Below are 16,009 nucleotides of genomic sequence, written 5' to 3' on the forward strand. Positions count from 1 at the left end.
CCTTTGGTCTTCATGGTGAAAGTGGCCATTCATTCCTGTACAAAAGCATTCAAGCTGACTGGACTGAGCCCTTGGGGAGAAGATTCTGGGAATCGACCAGCCTCTGCACAGTGGCCACACTAGCCGTGGTTTATTGTTTACTAACAGTTGTAATGTCTACTGAATAGGATGTTTACCATTGTCAGTTCTTTGCAGCTTCTGGATTCTCTCTAATAGCCATTTCCAGAATAGTTCTTACGACTAGAGATCCTCCTTCTCTGAATTCACACATTATCTTTTTTTTTTTTTTTTTTTTTTTAAAGATTTATTTATTTTATTTATGAGTACACTGTAGCTATCTTCAGACACACCAGAAGAGGGCATCGAATCTCATTATGGATGGTTGTGAGCCACCATGTGGTTGCTGGGATTTGAACTCAGGACCTCTGGAAGAGCAGTCAGTGCTCTTAACCACTGAGCCATCTCTCCAGCCCCACACATTATCTTAATTTCATCTCTTTTGCTGTGATAAAAAAAATACTCTGAAAGGAGGGCTGGAGAGATGACTCCATGGTTAAGAGCACTGGTTACTCTTCTAGAGGATCCAGGTTCAATTCCCAGCATCCTCACGGCACCTCACAACTGTCTGTAACTCCAGTTGCAGAAAACTGGACACCCTCACACAGATATAAATTCAGACAAAATACCAATGCACATGAAATATAAATAAAAATAAATAAATAAATAAATAAATACTCTGAAAAAGGAACTTAAAGGATAAAAGGTCACTTAGGCTCACAGTCTGGGAGGAATTTAGTGCAAGCTGATGAAGCAGGTGTGGACCAGGAGCAGGAATCTGAGAAGGAACAGGAATTGGAACCAGGCTATGAAACTTCAAAGCTTGCCCCTAATGAAGTATCCCCTTCAGCAAGGTTCTGCCTCCTAATGTTTCCATAACCTTTCCAAACAATGCTACCAGTTGGAGACAATGTATCCAAACACATGAATCTATAGGGAACACACTCAGACCACAACACACAATGACCATAACTTTGTCCTTGTGAGCTTTGACGTAAGGTCAGTATGTGATACATGGTTTGATTCATCCATTTCTTCCACACATATTCACTGTGTTAATGTCAAAATTTAGCTGGGTGTTGTCATTAAGTCTACATTTCAGGACTTAAAGTTTGTTTGTTTGTTTGTTTGTTTTTAAGATGTATTTATTTATTATGTATGCAATGTTCTCCCTGCATGTATGTTTGCATGCCAGAAGAGGGTATCAGATCTCATTAGAGATGGTTGTGAGCCACCATGTGGTTGTTGGGAATTGAACTCAGGACCTCTGGAAGAGCAGCCAGTGCTTTTAACCTCTAAGCCATCTCTCCAGCCCCCTCAAGTTTTTTTTTTTTTTTATTTTCTGTTTTTTTTTTATGGGGGGGGCAGGGGGACAGAGTCTCTCTATGAAACTCTGGCTTCCGTGGAACTCACCGTGTAGACCAGGCAGGCCTTGAACTCACAGAGATCCATCTGACTCCCAAGTGCTGGGATTAAAAGTGTGTACCACCACACCTGGCCTAGAACTTCAAGTTTAAATTAATTAATTTTAAACCAATAGTACAGTTTTAAACAGATCAGTTACTTTGCTGATTTTTCTGATAAAGATTTTATATTTATATTTTTTTTCTCTCGTGCCTTTTTTTCCTTCGTGTCGTTTACAGCAATCCCATCAGGTAGGTACTGTGCTGTGCACACTTTTAAACAAGGAAGCCAAAGTGCAGAAATGTTGTATAATTTGTCTGCTGCTAAGCTGTCTAATTTGTTCTGATCTGGTCATCTGGTTTCAGAATCTGAGCGCTTCACCAACACAGCTGCCCTGACTGACAAGCCACCCAGCCCTGTTGAATTGGCTCACCTGAAGGGAGTCTGTATTTTAACTTAGTCAGTCACCTGGCATGAATAATCCTATCATCAAAAGTTAAGTCTCCATAAACCAGCTGGACCCCACCTGCTAGGGTGGAACTCTTACGGCCTTTGGAGCCAGGATAGGTTTCTGTCTAAAGAGCAGTTCTATGAACCAGCTATTTCTTTGAGAAAATAATTGACCTACCAGAGAAGAGTTTCTTTATTTCTGAAATAGTCATGCAAACACTCATGATGAGCCAGACATGGGCCTATACACTTAACATTCACTGACAACTCTACAATGCTCATGCAAACACTTTATGCATGGAAGCTGAGACATGGAGTTATCAGTTAAGTATCTGAAAGTCAGTGACAAAGCTAAAACTTAGTCCTGAGCATGCTGATGTTTGAGCTACAGCACTGAGCAGCCTCTGGAGATGGTAGGATTTAGGTGGCAAACCTCTTTGGTCCTGGGCCAGATACCTAGTTGGTAAGACCTAGAAGACTGTGAAGAGAGTTTAACTCTGACCACCCACACAAAGAGAAACACCAATTTGTGGAGAGGGCTCTGATTTCAATCTTATACAAAAGTCTCTGCCTTTGAACTTTGAGGACCTGCTGGCTGAGCTCCGCTAATTGTGGGGGATTCCTTTAGAGCCGCATCCTAGGGTACACACCACATCACTAGCCTTCCCTGCACCTGTGTGATGCTGAGGCTCGCTGGTAGCTGGGGTGAGAGGGCTGAGCCAGCCAGCCTCACAGGTGTGCTGCTTGCTGTAGGCGTCCTCCCCTGGTGGGGCTCAGCCTAGCTAACTCCAGCTGCTGAGCCAAGCATCAGTATTTCCTGTTTACAGTAATTAGGACCTTACAGGCTCTGATTCTTACAAGAAAGATTCCGATTCACAAGGATTGTCTTCTTGATCCAGTTCACCTGGAGCTAGTTACTGCTGCAGTTTGTGTGGAGGGAAGCTGCTGTCTAAGCCTTCCCATATCAGATCGATAAGATCAAGGTGCTGAAGTGTTAGCTGAGTAAACGCAGCAGCTACCTCCTGGATTTGAATTCCAGTTCTATCCTTGTACACACACAGTCTGAATTTGTTTGTCTGTGAAATGGGGATAAAAATAGTGACAATTAGGGCTACAAGATGACTCAGTGGGAAGCATTGAAAGCATGGCAACCCAGGTTCAGTCCCCGTGGAAGGAAAGAGGCAACTACACACACACACATACACACACACACACAGAGAGAGAGAGACAGACAGAGAGACAGAGAGAGAGAGAGAGAGAGAGAGAGAGAGAGAGAGAGAGAGACTTAAAATCAGGAAGATCATGAAGATTAGCCAGTGGCTCTCACATGTAATTCACACATGTAATCTCAGGACACAGGCAAAACTTTTGCTGGCAGTTCTAGGTAAGCCTGGGCTAAGTGTGAGACTTTGCCTCTAAAAAAAAATTAAGATGAAAATCAGAAAAGGTAGTGCATCCATAAACCGTAAAGAGATCAGAGCTGGCCCTTAGTAAACCTCCTATCCAAACACCAGTAAGTAGTATTTTCATTAAGGTCTCTTGCCTTGGAACCCTTTCTATCGCCCTTTCTCTCAGACTCTGGGCCCCTCCCTGATCACGGGTTATTAAGTCTTCCAAGCGTCTGTGTGCTTATCTGTGCTTGGGGATAGAAACAATGGCGTCACAAGAGCGCTGTGAAGTGCAAGGATTCAAACACTGGGCACAGAGCTAGTACTAGTCAAGAATACTGGTCACTGTTGTTATTATTGCGCTGTGGCACAAGAGGCCTGCCAGGAAACTCTTTGAGATCTTAAAGAGAGTGCCAAAAGCTAAAGAGTCTGGTGTACAGCAGCACCTGGAGCTAGGGCCTCTGGGGCCTCCGGAGCTCCTCCGTTCTATCGTTCTACAGCTGCCGCTCGCTCCACTGTAATGCAATGCCTGGGATGCAGGAGGCAAGAATGGTTGCTAAATGAGTGGAAGTGAGTTAGCCCAGGCAGCCTGACAAAAACTATCCAAGACTGAACACTATAGATTAAAACATTCAAATGCAGCAAGCAAAAAAAAAAAAAAAAAAAGCACCTCCTAAGGTGGTTTCCTCTTCTCTTCTCTCCTGTGTTTAACCCCCAGGATTTAAAAACAAAACCAAAACAACTCCAAGTGTTTGATGTTACTAAGGTCCAGACATTCTGCTGCATACTTTATAGATAGCATCTCTTTTGACTTCAATCCTGTAAAGTGAGGCTGCCATCCCCAGCTTACAGCAGAGAACCTGAGATGGAGAGATTACTCAATTTGCCTGAGGTTCCATACCTGAATTAAGGAGCCTGTTTGACGCCTAGCAAGTGGGGCAGTGGCTGGGTTTTGGAACCAGTCTCTCAGCTTTCAGTACCCATCTCCAGAGGTACAGGGTGGCTCTCCCTTGCAATCTCTGGCCTTGATATTATCTGGCCGCTGCCCTAATAGAATTTGAATTGCTCTCTCACACTTCAAAGCTGTTTGCTTGTATTTTCCTGGGTCTCTTTCTATGACGGCTTTCCTCACCCAGCACTGGAGTCAGTCCCAGAAGTGGTGGGCAGGGTGTCTTCTGGTTTTAAGAGCCTTTTGTTACATTAGAGAGGCACAGAGTAATTTGTATAAATTTTCCCCACCCTTGGGAGAGAAACATATTTGAATGTGTGAGTTAGAACAGCATCAGGACCCTAAACGCGAGCTGGGGAGATAAGGCTGCAGCACTGGCCTCACAAGCAGGAGGGCCTGTGGTTAAAATAAAATTCAATGTAAAAGGGTTGACAAACCTGAGGAACAATACCTAAGGTTGTCCTTCAGCCTAAACACACCACAGAAACACACACACACACACACACACAGGGACCCACACATTACAGAGAACCTAACAAGGAGCTGGGGATATGCTTCAGTGGTGAAGCACTTTTATATTGTGTCTAGGTTTTACACACACATCAAGCACCTTAAAAACAAAAAAGAAACTCAACAGGGCTCAGCTCTGGAAACCAGCAGCCAGAGACTGATTTTTCTCCCATGGTTTCTTCTATCTTGTTTACCCTTGTGTGTCTTCCCAGGGTGACTGCCTAGGATTTGGAGAATGCATACTAATTCTTATGCAGTTTTTGGCCTCATACCCAATAATAGTGTCAAAGTGTAGCATAAAAAAGCTCTTGATTCATAGACAGTCCTCTCTGTCCTCCATACCTAGAGTTGTGGAGCAAGAACGAGGGCTTTTGTCCCACCCCATGTCTCTCCTGCTCCTCACTCCAAGCAGTGACACTGAGCAGCTAGTGTCCCCGTGCGTGAAGAGTGTAAGCTCCTGCCAGACCGTGACTGGAGTCAGATGAGAAGAACCTGGCCCACGGGCCAAGTTCAAGGCCGAAAAGCCCTCTTGGTCCCCTGACCTACATGGACACTGAGTCTGGTCTTCTGGTGCCCCTGCCTTTGGCACTGTGGTTAGTTTAACTCTGTGCCCCCACCTTGAGGTGAGCTTTGATGAAAAAGTGGTCAGGGCCCAGGCCTGACTCTTGGAGATTTGGGGTTTTTGTCTTAGAAAAGTATCAAGAAAAGTATCAACCAAACTAGCAGGGGCAGGAGGTCTGGATTCCTGTGGCTTGGGATAACTTAAGTCCAGAGAAACCAAGGGCCTATGATTGCATCATGGTTGCCCAGCCATATCTTCTGGCTCCCCTCCTCTCACTTAGGATAGCTGCAGCTGTGTGGTTCTTGCTTCACCGTGAGCATGACCTTCCACACTAGAAAGCCTTTGCTTCTTGGGAGATCTTGGCAACTGCTGCTCTCAGGCCACACCAGAGCCTTTCACTGTAGCACAGGCTCCAGCAAAACAACCGGGAAGCATAGGTGTGATTCCTCCCTGAGATTTGCCTCTTTAGCAAATCTGGACCACAAAACTCCCTGCTCCTGGCTCCCACGGCTTTTGTAGATTGGGAATTGTTTGTTTGCCACGACTGTATATCTTGGACCTTTATCTTGGCTTCCTGTAATAGTAGGATGACCAGACTTGTATGCAAGCATCCCAAAGAAGTCAGTCTGCTGTAGTCCTGGGTGGCAGAGAAATTAGGTCTGTGGGTTTCTGTGCTATGTGCTTCTCTCCCCCACACATGCAACATGCTTGCCTTGCTGCCTGTTGATATTTCATAGATGGTTTTTGGGCATGCAGTGGTAAACATTGCCATGCCAGAGACTTCCAAGACTCAACCAACTTTGGGATGACTTGTCACTCACATTTTTTGGAGTCAGGGAAAGCCAGGGAAAGAAGGCTGATGTAGGTGCTTTTCTTGTTTCCTCTCTTCACCTAGCTAGTTCTCAGACCAGTGAAGCCCCTTTAGTCAAAATGTTCTAACCGTAACTTCACCAAGGGATGGCTTGATAGAGATTCTAGTCTTAAAATCTCACCTCTTTGGCCAGCTGTGATGCCTGCCTTTAATCCCAGTACTCAGGAGGTAGAGGCAGGCCTCTCTGAGTTTGAGGCTAGCCTGGGAAACATAGTTCCAGACCAGCTAGAGCTACATAGTGAGACCCTGTGTCAAAAGAAAGGAAAAGAAGAAAAAAGCAATGCCTCGCCCTGCACACTGACTGGCCTTCAAACCGTAGCACCATTCTAACAAGACTGGGCCCAGAACTCATGAAGTGAGCCCAAAGTGGGCATGGCCCGAGCTGCAGCCTAACAGTCTTTTCCCTTGCCCTGCAGACCTGCTGACCATGAGGGAGTACCACTGTCTGCTGCAGTTGTTGTGCCCAGATTTTCCACTGGAGCTCACTCAGAAAGCAGCCAGGTATGTATGTCCAAATCTTCAAGCGTATGTACTCTAGGGGCCAGAGCTTCTTCAAGAAACCAGAACATCGGGTCTCAGGAAAGGCATTAGGAGAGAAACTGGCCTTCAAGGGAGAGGTCTGTTGTGAGTTACCCTCAGATATAATACTTTCTGTTCCCTAAGGGAAACCAATGATCCTTTGTGGTTTTCCCAGGAGCCTTAGGTTCTGAAAATAGTGAAATAGACACAGGGCCACAGAAGTGTGAGTGCTCACTCATGCATGCGTGTGCACACACACACGCGCACACACACACACACACATGTGTACAAGGATATTCTGAAGAAAGAGGAGCAAGCATGGAAGGCTGAGAGTGAGGACTGAAAAGGCATGGAAGAGCTAAAACCCCAACTGAAGGGAGAGCAGCTAGTCCTGTGTGTGCTAAAGGAAAGCTTCTGAGTTTAGCCCAGACCTGTGGCTTAGCAGAGTCTTAGGAGCCCCTAAGTCACGTGTGGTTTCACCATTGCTCATGTGTTTTTAACTAAATGAAGCAGTTGAACTACACCTAAGTTAAGTTTTAATCATTTAACACAAATATGAGGTGGGGCTGCATATTCAAGCAGAACAAAAGATTTTCTGAAAAGCTCCCAGTTTCTAAAATAAGTTAACATTGAAGTCATTTATGTTCATTGTCCCACTTCCATTTACTTACTCAGCTATGTTAATCCTCACGAGAAGATACCTCCGACTTCCCTACCATGTCCCTTACTTAAGAGGAAACTGAAGGGCAAAGAGGTTAACTGTTGTCAAATTGACTGATAACTTGTAAGTAGCAGAGGTGTGAGTGGCCCCGCTGGCCAGAGTCAAGAGACTTTGCATGCAGCTTCCTCACTGGCCTTTTCCATGTGGGGCATCATCTCTGCCTAGAGGGTTGGCTCCTTAAACAAAGGTCCAGTGCCTCTGCTATACTAAGAATCACTGTGCTCCTCCCAAAGTCCCCAGCTCATTCTCTCTCTAGACTTAAAGGATGGAAAAGTCAGTGGTCCTAAGCTGCAGGCAGCAGCCTCTTCTGAGAAAGGATATTTTGTACTCAAGGTATATGAGCTAATTTCACTGATAATGTGCAGAGTTTACAAAAAATGTTATAGCTCCCTGACCCTTATTGTGTCTTGAGTGTTCATCCTTTCCAGAGACTACAAGTAACAGTGATAGTGCAGGCTTATTGTTTTCATTAATCTGCAACCCAAAGGGAGGTTGGATTTTTGCTTGGGTTTGGTTTTGTATTTTTTGAGACAGTCTTTTTCTATGTATCCTCCTGCCTCAGCCACCTCAGGCCTGGCATACACTGTCAGACCTGCCTTGAATTCTTAGTTGAAAGGACAAAAAAAGGAGGAAGAGGAAGAAGAGGAGGAGGAGGAAGAGGAGGAGGAGGAGGAGGAGGCAGAAGCTGATGATCACAGGAGATTATCTCTATAATTTAAAAGCAGCCAGTGGAGTTAACATCAGAATTCCACACTAGTTTCCCTTTGGGTTTGTCTCATTTTAAGAAAGATTCAGTCTAAGTGATTGGCAGTGGGATTCATCCTTTTAATGTCAGGACTTAAGAATAGAAATATGGCCGGGCGGTGGTGGCGCACGCCTTTAATCCCAGCACTTGGGAGGGAGAGGCAGGCGGATTTCTGAGTTCGAGAGTTCGAGGCTAGCCTGGTCTACAGAGTGAGTTCCAGGATAGCCAGGGCTACACTCAGAGAAACCCTGTCTCGAAAAAACAAAAACAAAAACAAAAAGAATAGAAATATGACTCTGGGGAATTCTGATAAGGAGAAGGATCTGGGCCTGGTGGCCTCACCTGTAGTTCTAGCACTCTAGTGGAGACTAAATTAGGAAGATCATGGGGCCAAGGCCAAGGCCAACCTTGTTTACATAGTGAGGCCATGTCGCAAAAAGAGTTGGAGGGTGATGGAGAGAAGAAAAGAGAAAAGGAAAGAAGCTGTCCATCTAAATGTGTGTGCTCCAGGAGAGCAGGCAGGATCTGGCAGCCTCCATTGCTGCTGAGTCCCTGTCAGTGAGCATCGTTCTGCTCAAACCATCCGGCTTGACACTGTGCATGACTGCTGGGTGAGTGGATATATGGGTAAAGGGAGGGGAGAGGAGTCTTCATCTACCACTGGACACCGTTCTAAGTGACAGTAAGACACGAGCCACCACCTCTCATTTATCCATTTGCTTATTTATCAACTGTTTCTCTTCTAATAGTTTTCTTGAGGGCAGAGTTACAATTTACAAATTCACGACTTTACTCACTAAGTGTGTAATTCCATGGCTTTTAGAATATTGCCAGAGCTGTGCACTCATGACTATAGTCCATTTTAGAACTTTCTTACCTTCAAAGGAAGTCCTGTACACTTTAAGCATGGTTCTCTAGTGTCTCCCGTTCCCAGAGCTGGGTGAGCACTGCCCTGCTTTCTGTCTCTGTGGATTTGCCTGTTCTGGGCATTTCAACTGAATAGAAGTTGCCGGTTGATGATGGCACACACCTGTAATTCCATCACTTGGAAGCTGAGACAAATGGGTCATTGCAAGACCAAGGCCAGCCCAGGGTACATAATGAAACCGTGTCTAAATGAAATGCACTTCAAATAATGGGATTACAGAGTAATGTATGGTCACTTGTGTCTGGCTTCTCTCTCTCTCTCTCTCTTTCTCTCTCTCTCTCTTTCCCTCCCTTTTCCCCCCTCCCTCTTTCACTTTCTCGTAAAGAATTACTTATTAGCCAGATGTGGTGTTAACATGCCTTTAATCCCTGTGAGAGACCTTGTCTCAAAAACAAACAAAAAAAGATTATTTTTATGTGTATATGTACCTGTGTGAGTTATGTGTACCACGTACCCAACAGGAGCCAAGAAAAGGACATTAGATCCTGGAGTAAGAGCCAGTTACGAGCCACTGTGGGTGCTGGGAAACAAGCGTAGGCCTTCTGCAAGAGCAGCAAGTGCCCATGACCACTGAGTCATCTCTCCAGCCCCATCAAATATTTCGTGAGTGGCAGTTTCATGCAAAGAGCTACTCTGAACACTAAGGCTATAGTTATTAATAAAATGTATTCCTACCCTCACAGGACAATATTGAATTTTGAAGTGCACCCCTTGAGTTCTTGCTCTTATCATGTGTCACCATGATTTCTTCCACTCTAGAGTAGCTGCTGTCTTCCCTTCCCGTTCTCTTTGTTTCTTTATATGTTTGTAGAATTATAGGTGTGGATGTTTTGTGTATCACTTATGTGCATAGTGCCACAAAGGCAGAAGAGGGTTTCGAATCCTGTAGAACTATAAACCCTGATGTGGGTGCTGGGAATTGAACCTAGGTCCTCTGGAAGAACAGCCAGGGCTCTTGAGTACTGAACCATCCCTCCAGCACCCTTCCCTTCCCATTCTTGATAGTATGTGATGAATTTATGAGATTAAGCCAAAGATTTGCATTTGCCCACACCCATTTCCCCAGATCCTTCTAAACAATCTGATTTGTGTAAGTGCTACAAGATTATAAATAATAGGATACTCTTTAAAACCACAGATCCTGGGCTGGAGACATTACTCCGCAGTTAAGAGCACTTGCTGCCTTAGGCAAGAGGACTGGAGTTTAGATCCCAGAACCCACGGAGCAAGCCAACATCCTACACACACGTGTCATTCCCAGGGAGCCATGGCCCTATCCCATGTATGTGTGCTAAATGAATTAATACAGGAATAAATAGATATATGAATATTCCTTGTATGGCATTACACACACACACACGCGCGCACACACACAAGATATTTATTTTAAAAGTTAAGAACAGGCCCAGTGATGGTGGTTCATCATGCTTGTAGTCCAAGAACTCAGGAGGCAGAGGCAGGTGGATCTCTGGGTTTGAGGGCAGCCTGGTCTACAAAGCCAGTTCCAGGACAGCCAGGGCTATACTGTCTCAAAAAAGATAAAATGATCTGAGGAGAGGGGGAGAATAGGAGGATTGGCGGGGATTAGAGGGAGGAGGATTAGAAGGAGAGGAGGGAGGGGAGGCTGTGATCCAGATGTAAAGTAAATAAATTAATTTTAAAAGTAGAAATAAAAATGCAAGAAAAAGGTTAAGTAAAATTAAATTTAAGTCCGGCGGTGGTGGTGCACGCCTTTAATCCCAGCACTTGGGAGGCAGAGGCAGGCGGATTTCTGAGTTCGAGAGTTTGAGGCTAGCCTGATCTACAGAGTGAGTTCCAGGACAGCCAAGGGCTACACAGAGAAAAAAAAAGTTAAAAAGCAGATGGACCAGTAATTGTGAACACTTTTTCATTTATTTATTTATTTATTTATTTATTTATTTATTTATTTATTTATTTATTGGTTTTTCGAGACAGGATTTCTCTGTGTAGCCCTGGCTGTCCTGGAACTCACTCTGTAGACCAGGCTGGCCTCTAACTCTCGAACTCAGAAATCTGCCTGTCTCTGTGAACACTTTTTCTTATAGAAGATTTCCCAACATCCACATGGTAGCTCACTGCTGTCTATAACTCCAGTTTCAGAGGATCCAATGCCCTCCCTGATCTCCATAGGCAGCAGATATACATGCATGTGGTGCACAGATACACATGCAGGCAAAATATTCTTAAACACTAATAATAAATCTATAAATAAATCAATAAAATTTAAGAACAAATTCTTGTTTGTTGATATAGGGTCTCAGGTAGCCCAAGCTAGCCTGGAGTTCACTATGTAGACCAAGGTGACCTTAAATTTCTGATCTCCAACCTCTACCTCTCAAGTGTCAGAAACAACCAAATTTCTTTGTGCCACTGCACGATTAGTCCTCTTTGGTAAGAGGCTTATGTGCTATTTAACAGAAACTTAACCTCTCATTATGAGGAAAGAATGTATGCATCATAACCAGCAATGCCAATATCAATAGGGAATTACTAGCATGCACGTACAAATAGAAGGAGACCCCTGGGAAATCCATAGGAGGATAGCTGCAGAATAAAGATGAATTCAGCTAGGGGAAGCTTGGTTCCTTCCTAGGTGTGAGTATCAGGCTTTTCTGTCAATCTCAGTTCCTCCATGTTGTTCATTCCCTACTCCACTCCAGTTGCTGTGTGTACTGCAGGCCTGCAGCTACCCAGAAAATGCCTCTGGACCACTGAGCTCTTCTCACTTTGTCCTGAAAGTCAGACGGCCAGCTTCCCCTAAACTGCCCAGGCATCTGACTAGTTATAGATGTGAGTGGCTAAGCCTGTAAGGCTGATTCTTTCAAAAAGATGAATTGCCCTCACCCCTCCACTACCAGCTCACTTACTCAGGGCCTTGAGGTCTGGGGACAGGCTGCAGGCGGCTCCAGTCTGTGATGATGCACATGGCAAAGAATGTAATCCACGGGCAGCTGTAAACCAGAGCCTGTCCATGACATGGCTTCTCCACAAGTGCCCGTCTTAAGGGCCACAAGCATTCTAGCCAGGCCATGGGGCAGCAGGTGTGAGCTAGAAACACAGGAAGTAGCTAACAAGCTCCACAGCAGCAGCCCAGGCAGAGACCCTTCTACCTCATTCTTTCAAGAATGACAGAGTTGGACCCTTTATCCCCAAAGGGTCACCAGAGCATCTCTAGCTCATCATCCCCTAAGCTAGGAAGCTTTCCTGATGCCTAGGAGTGTGTGCCTGGGCTCGGGCTGCAAGCACTTGCTTAGCATGTGTGAGGCCCTGTTCAGCCCCTAACCCTGCAAAACAAGAGCATGTGATTGGAACCAGACTAATGGGTTTATTATCTTGTACTCTTAAGAAGGTTATGTCTCTGAGCCTCGCTGCCCTTATTTGTAAGGTGGCAATAACAGTTGTCTGTAATGTGCTTAAAATAATGCCCTGTACAGAGTAAACTTGCAATAGAGTTCAAAGCAGTCAAATTAAAGTTGACCTACAGGGGCACAAGTGTTAGAAAGAGATGTGTGTGGGAGCTGGAAAGATGCCACAGTAGTTGTGAGTACTCGCAGAGACCCTATGTCAGGCAGCCCTCAAGTGTAGGTAACTAACTCTAGGGGATTCTACACCTTCTTCTGGCCTCCTTGAGCACTACACTCACTTGCACATACAGGCACACCATCACACACATAATTAAAAATAACTAATAAACAGAAGAGGAAGAGGCAGAAAAGAAGGAGGAGAAGGTGAATATACAGCCCACCAGAGCCCATTGATTGGATGGCCATAGGATATCCCTCAACTCTGCTGAGCCCTGTTTCTATTTCTGTAAAATAGGAATAATAACTATAGGGTTTTTGTGAGACTTCAGTAACAAATATATAAATTGTTTAGCAAAGTCAATATATGATCATTTAAGTTCAGCACATGGAAGCAGGGCTCTGTCTTCAAGACAAGTCTGGTCTACAGAGTGAGTTCCCAGGCAGCTAGGGCTGCACAGAAACCCTGTCTTGAAGAAACATAAAACAATAATAACAGTGATCAATAATAATTAAATGAAGCATAGTAGTGCATGCCTGTCCTCCTAGTGCGCAGAAGGTAAGGCAGGAGGGCCAGCAGTTCAAAGGATACACAACATTGGATCTCAAACCAAAACCAAAGCAAAATAAAAGACTATAAATAAGCAAGCAAATAAATAATTTACTGTTATGATGATGATGTTGGTATTATTGTTATTTATTATTATTGTTGTTGTTGTTTTTCAAGACAGGATTTCTCTGTGTAGCCTTGGCTGTCCTGGAACTCACTCTGTGGTCCAGGCTGGCCTCAAATTTACAGAGATTCACCTGCCCTGCATCCTGAGTGCTGGGATTAAAGGTGTGTATCACTACTTCTCAGCAATGTGGTTATTATTATTACCAGATTTAAAAAAAAAATAAGACCTGGAGAAGTAGCTTAGCAGTTAAGAGCGCTGGCTGCTCTTCCAGGGGACCTAGGTTCAATTCCCAGTACCTACATGATGACTCACAACCACCTAAAATTCCAGTTCCAGATCTGATGAACTATTCTGACCTTTCAGATGTGGTGCCCAGAAATACATGCAGGCAAAGCATCCATACACATAGTAGTAGTAATAATAGTAATAATAAATAATAATAATAACAACAAGAAGAAGGAGAAGGAGAAAAGGAGGAGGAGGAGGAGGAGGAGAAGAAGAAGAAGAAGAAGAAGAAGAAGAAGAAGAAGAAGAAGAAGAAGAAGAAGAAGAAGAAACAATAGGACAACAATAAGGTGGGATTTTTTTTTTTTTAAGAACAAATGAAAGTGCTTTCCAGCCCTTTTTTCTTCACAACACTCAGAAGACGATGTCTAACGAAGCATCAAGATAAGATGACCTGTGGTTAGCCTGTGGTTAGACAAGATTTTAGAAGCTCCAACCCAAGGGTAGATTGAAAGCAGCATCCCTCCCTTGGGCTAGTGTCAGAATCATCTGAGTGGCCTCTTAAAGCCCAGGTAGCAGCCCCACCCTCAAGTTCAAGAGTTTTAGGGCAGTGCTCCAAAGATTTATATATGTAAACCTTTCCCTGATGGTGTGGATGGTCTGGGAACCACACTGGAGGCTGCTGGTTTAAAGTGTCACCACAGGCTGCCTCTGGCGTCTTAGCCCTCAGTGGATCACATTGCTCACATTCCCTTCCCTGCAGTCATCTGCAATACTGTGTAACATCTCCCTTACCGAAACCACACCTCTAGTCAGGGGTCTGCCCAGAATAGGAAACATACTCTTGTCATCATTGCGTTAGGAATAATGCACAGAATGTTCCACGGGCACCAAACCCACAAAAGGTCCAGTTTCAGGCACAGTCATTTCCACTCAGGAAAGTCACTTTAAGCTAGTCTCTGTGTCCCCAAATCATAGTATAGCCTGATGGGGAAGGACAGGTGTTAGAGCCACACAGCCCTGGATTCAAATGCCAGGTCCATCACAACAAGCCTGTGTGGTCTTTTGGTTTTTTTTTTTTGTTTTTTTGTTTTTTTGTTTTTTTTTTTTTTTTTTGGTTTTTCGAGACAGGGTTTCTCTGTGTAGCCCTGACTGTCCTGGAACTCACTCTGTAGACCAGGCTGGCCTCGAACTCAGAAATCCGCCTGCCTCTGCCTCCCAAGTGCTAGGATTAAAGGCGTGCTCCACCACTGCCTGGCGCTTATGTGGTCTTACTTGAGTTATTTAACTTTGCCAGAGATGGCAGGTAGTTTATACCTAGAACTGCAATAATCTCTTAAGGAAAGAGACTTACTTTGAGTTCCAGGCAAGTCCAGACTACACAGTAAGCTCCAGGCCAGCCTGAGCTACGTAGTAAGACCTTGTCTTAAAACAATTGTTTAACTTCTCTAAGCATCGATTTTCCCCATCTATAAAACGGAAATAATGTTAGCTAATAGGGTTGTTTTAAAGCTTTAATGAGATAATCCATGTAAAATCCATGTCGTAATGCCCCAACAAATTACCTATTTTTTTATACTTGATTTTAACCCAAAGGCTGAAAAATGATCAAATTATCTGGTTTTTAAAATCATAATGTGCGGGGCGGTGGTGGCGCACACCTTTAATCCCAGCATTTGGGAGGCAGAGGCAGGCAGATTTCTGAGTTCGAAGCCAGCCTGGTCTACAGAGTGAGTTCCAGGACAGCCAGGGCTACACAGAGAAACCCTGTCTCAAGAAAAAAATAAAAATAAAATAAAATTGTAATATAGAGGCTAAGCACGGTGATACACAGCTTTAATCCCAGATATCAGGTGGCAGAGACAAGCACCTGGGTGCTACTTGGAAATGCAGGTACAGCTATTACAGCTCAGAAAACCCTTTTAACTTAACTCCGAGGGGACTGAAGACTTTAATGTAAGATCAGAGGCTATTAGAAATGTGGGGGAACACAAGCTATAGATATAAGGGGGGGGGTCCTGAGTAGGACTCCAGTCACTCAGAAAATAATGCTAACAGCTGACAGATGGAAGCCAGACATGGTGACACATGCCTTTGATTCTATCACTCTGGAGGTGGAAGCAAGCATTTTTTTGTGAGTTTAAGGCCAGTCTAGTCTCTATAGTGAGTTCCAGTTCAGCCTTGGCTACATAGTGATACCCAGTCTCAAAAATATTGCCTTTAATATAAAAAAAAACTACATAAGTAGTATAGTGAATGAAAAGTGGTATCTCGGGCTGGAGAGATGGCTCAGCGGTTAAGAGCACTGACTGCTCTTCAAGAGGTCCTGAGTTCAAATCCCAGCAACCACATGGTGGCTTACAACCATCCATAATGAGATTGGATGCCCTATTCTGGTGTGTCCGAAGACAGCGACAGTGTACTCATAAATAAAATAAATAAATCTTTAAAAAAAAAAAAA

At 44.3% G+C, this 16,009-nt stretch overlaps 1 protein-coding gene across 2 annotated transcripts in view; it reads left to right on the forward strand.

Annotated features, from left to right (window-relative positions):
• The window catches only part of CUNH11orf49 (chromosome unknown C11orf49 homolog), a 165,476-nt gene that overhangs the window by 132,689 nt on the left and 16,778 nt on the right, over window positions 1-16,009 (forward strand). For both annotated transcript variants that reach the window (XM_028778467.1, XM_028778468.1), the window contains exon 4: window positions 6,608-6,692. In XM_028778467.1, the coding sequence (XP_028634300.1) occupies window positions 6,608-6,692 (85 nt within the window). The remainder of the gene's footprint in view (window positions 1-6,607; window positions 6,693-16,009) is intronic.

This window comes from Grammomys surdaster, unplaced genomic scaffold (genome assembly GCF_004785775.1).
Source record: "Grammomys surdaster isolate TR1022 unplaced genomic scaffold, NIH_TR_1.0 338, whole genome shotgun sequence".
Taxonomy (NCBI): Eukaryota; Metazoa; Chordata; class Mammalia; order Rodentia; family Muridae; genus Grammomys; species Grammomys surdaster.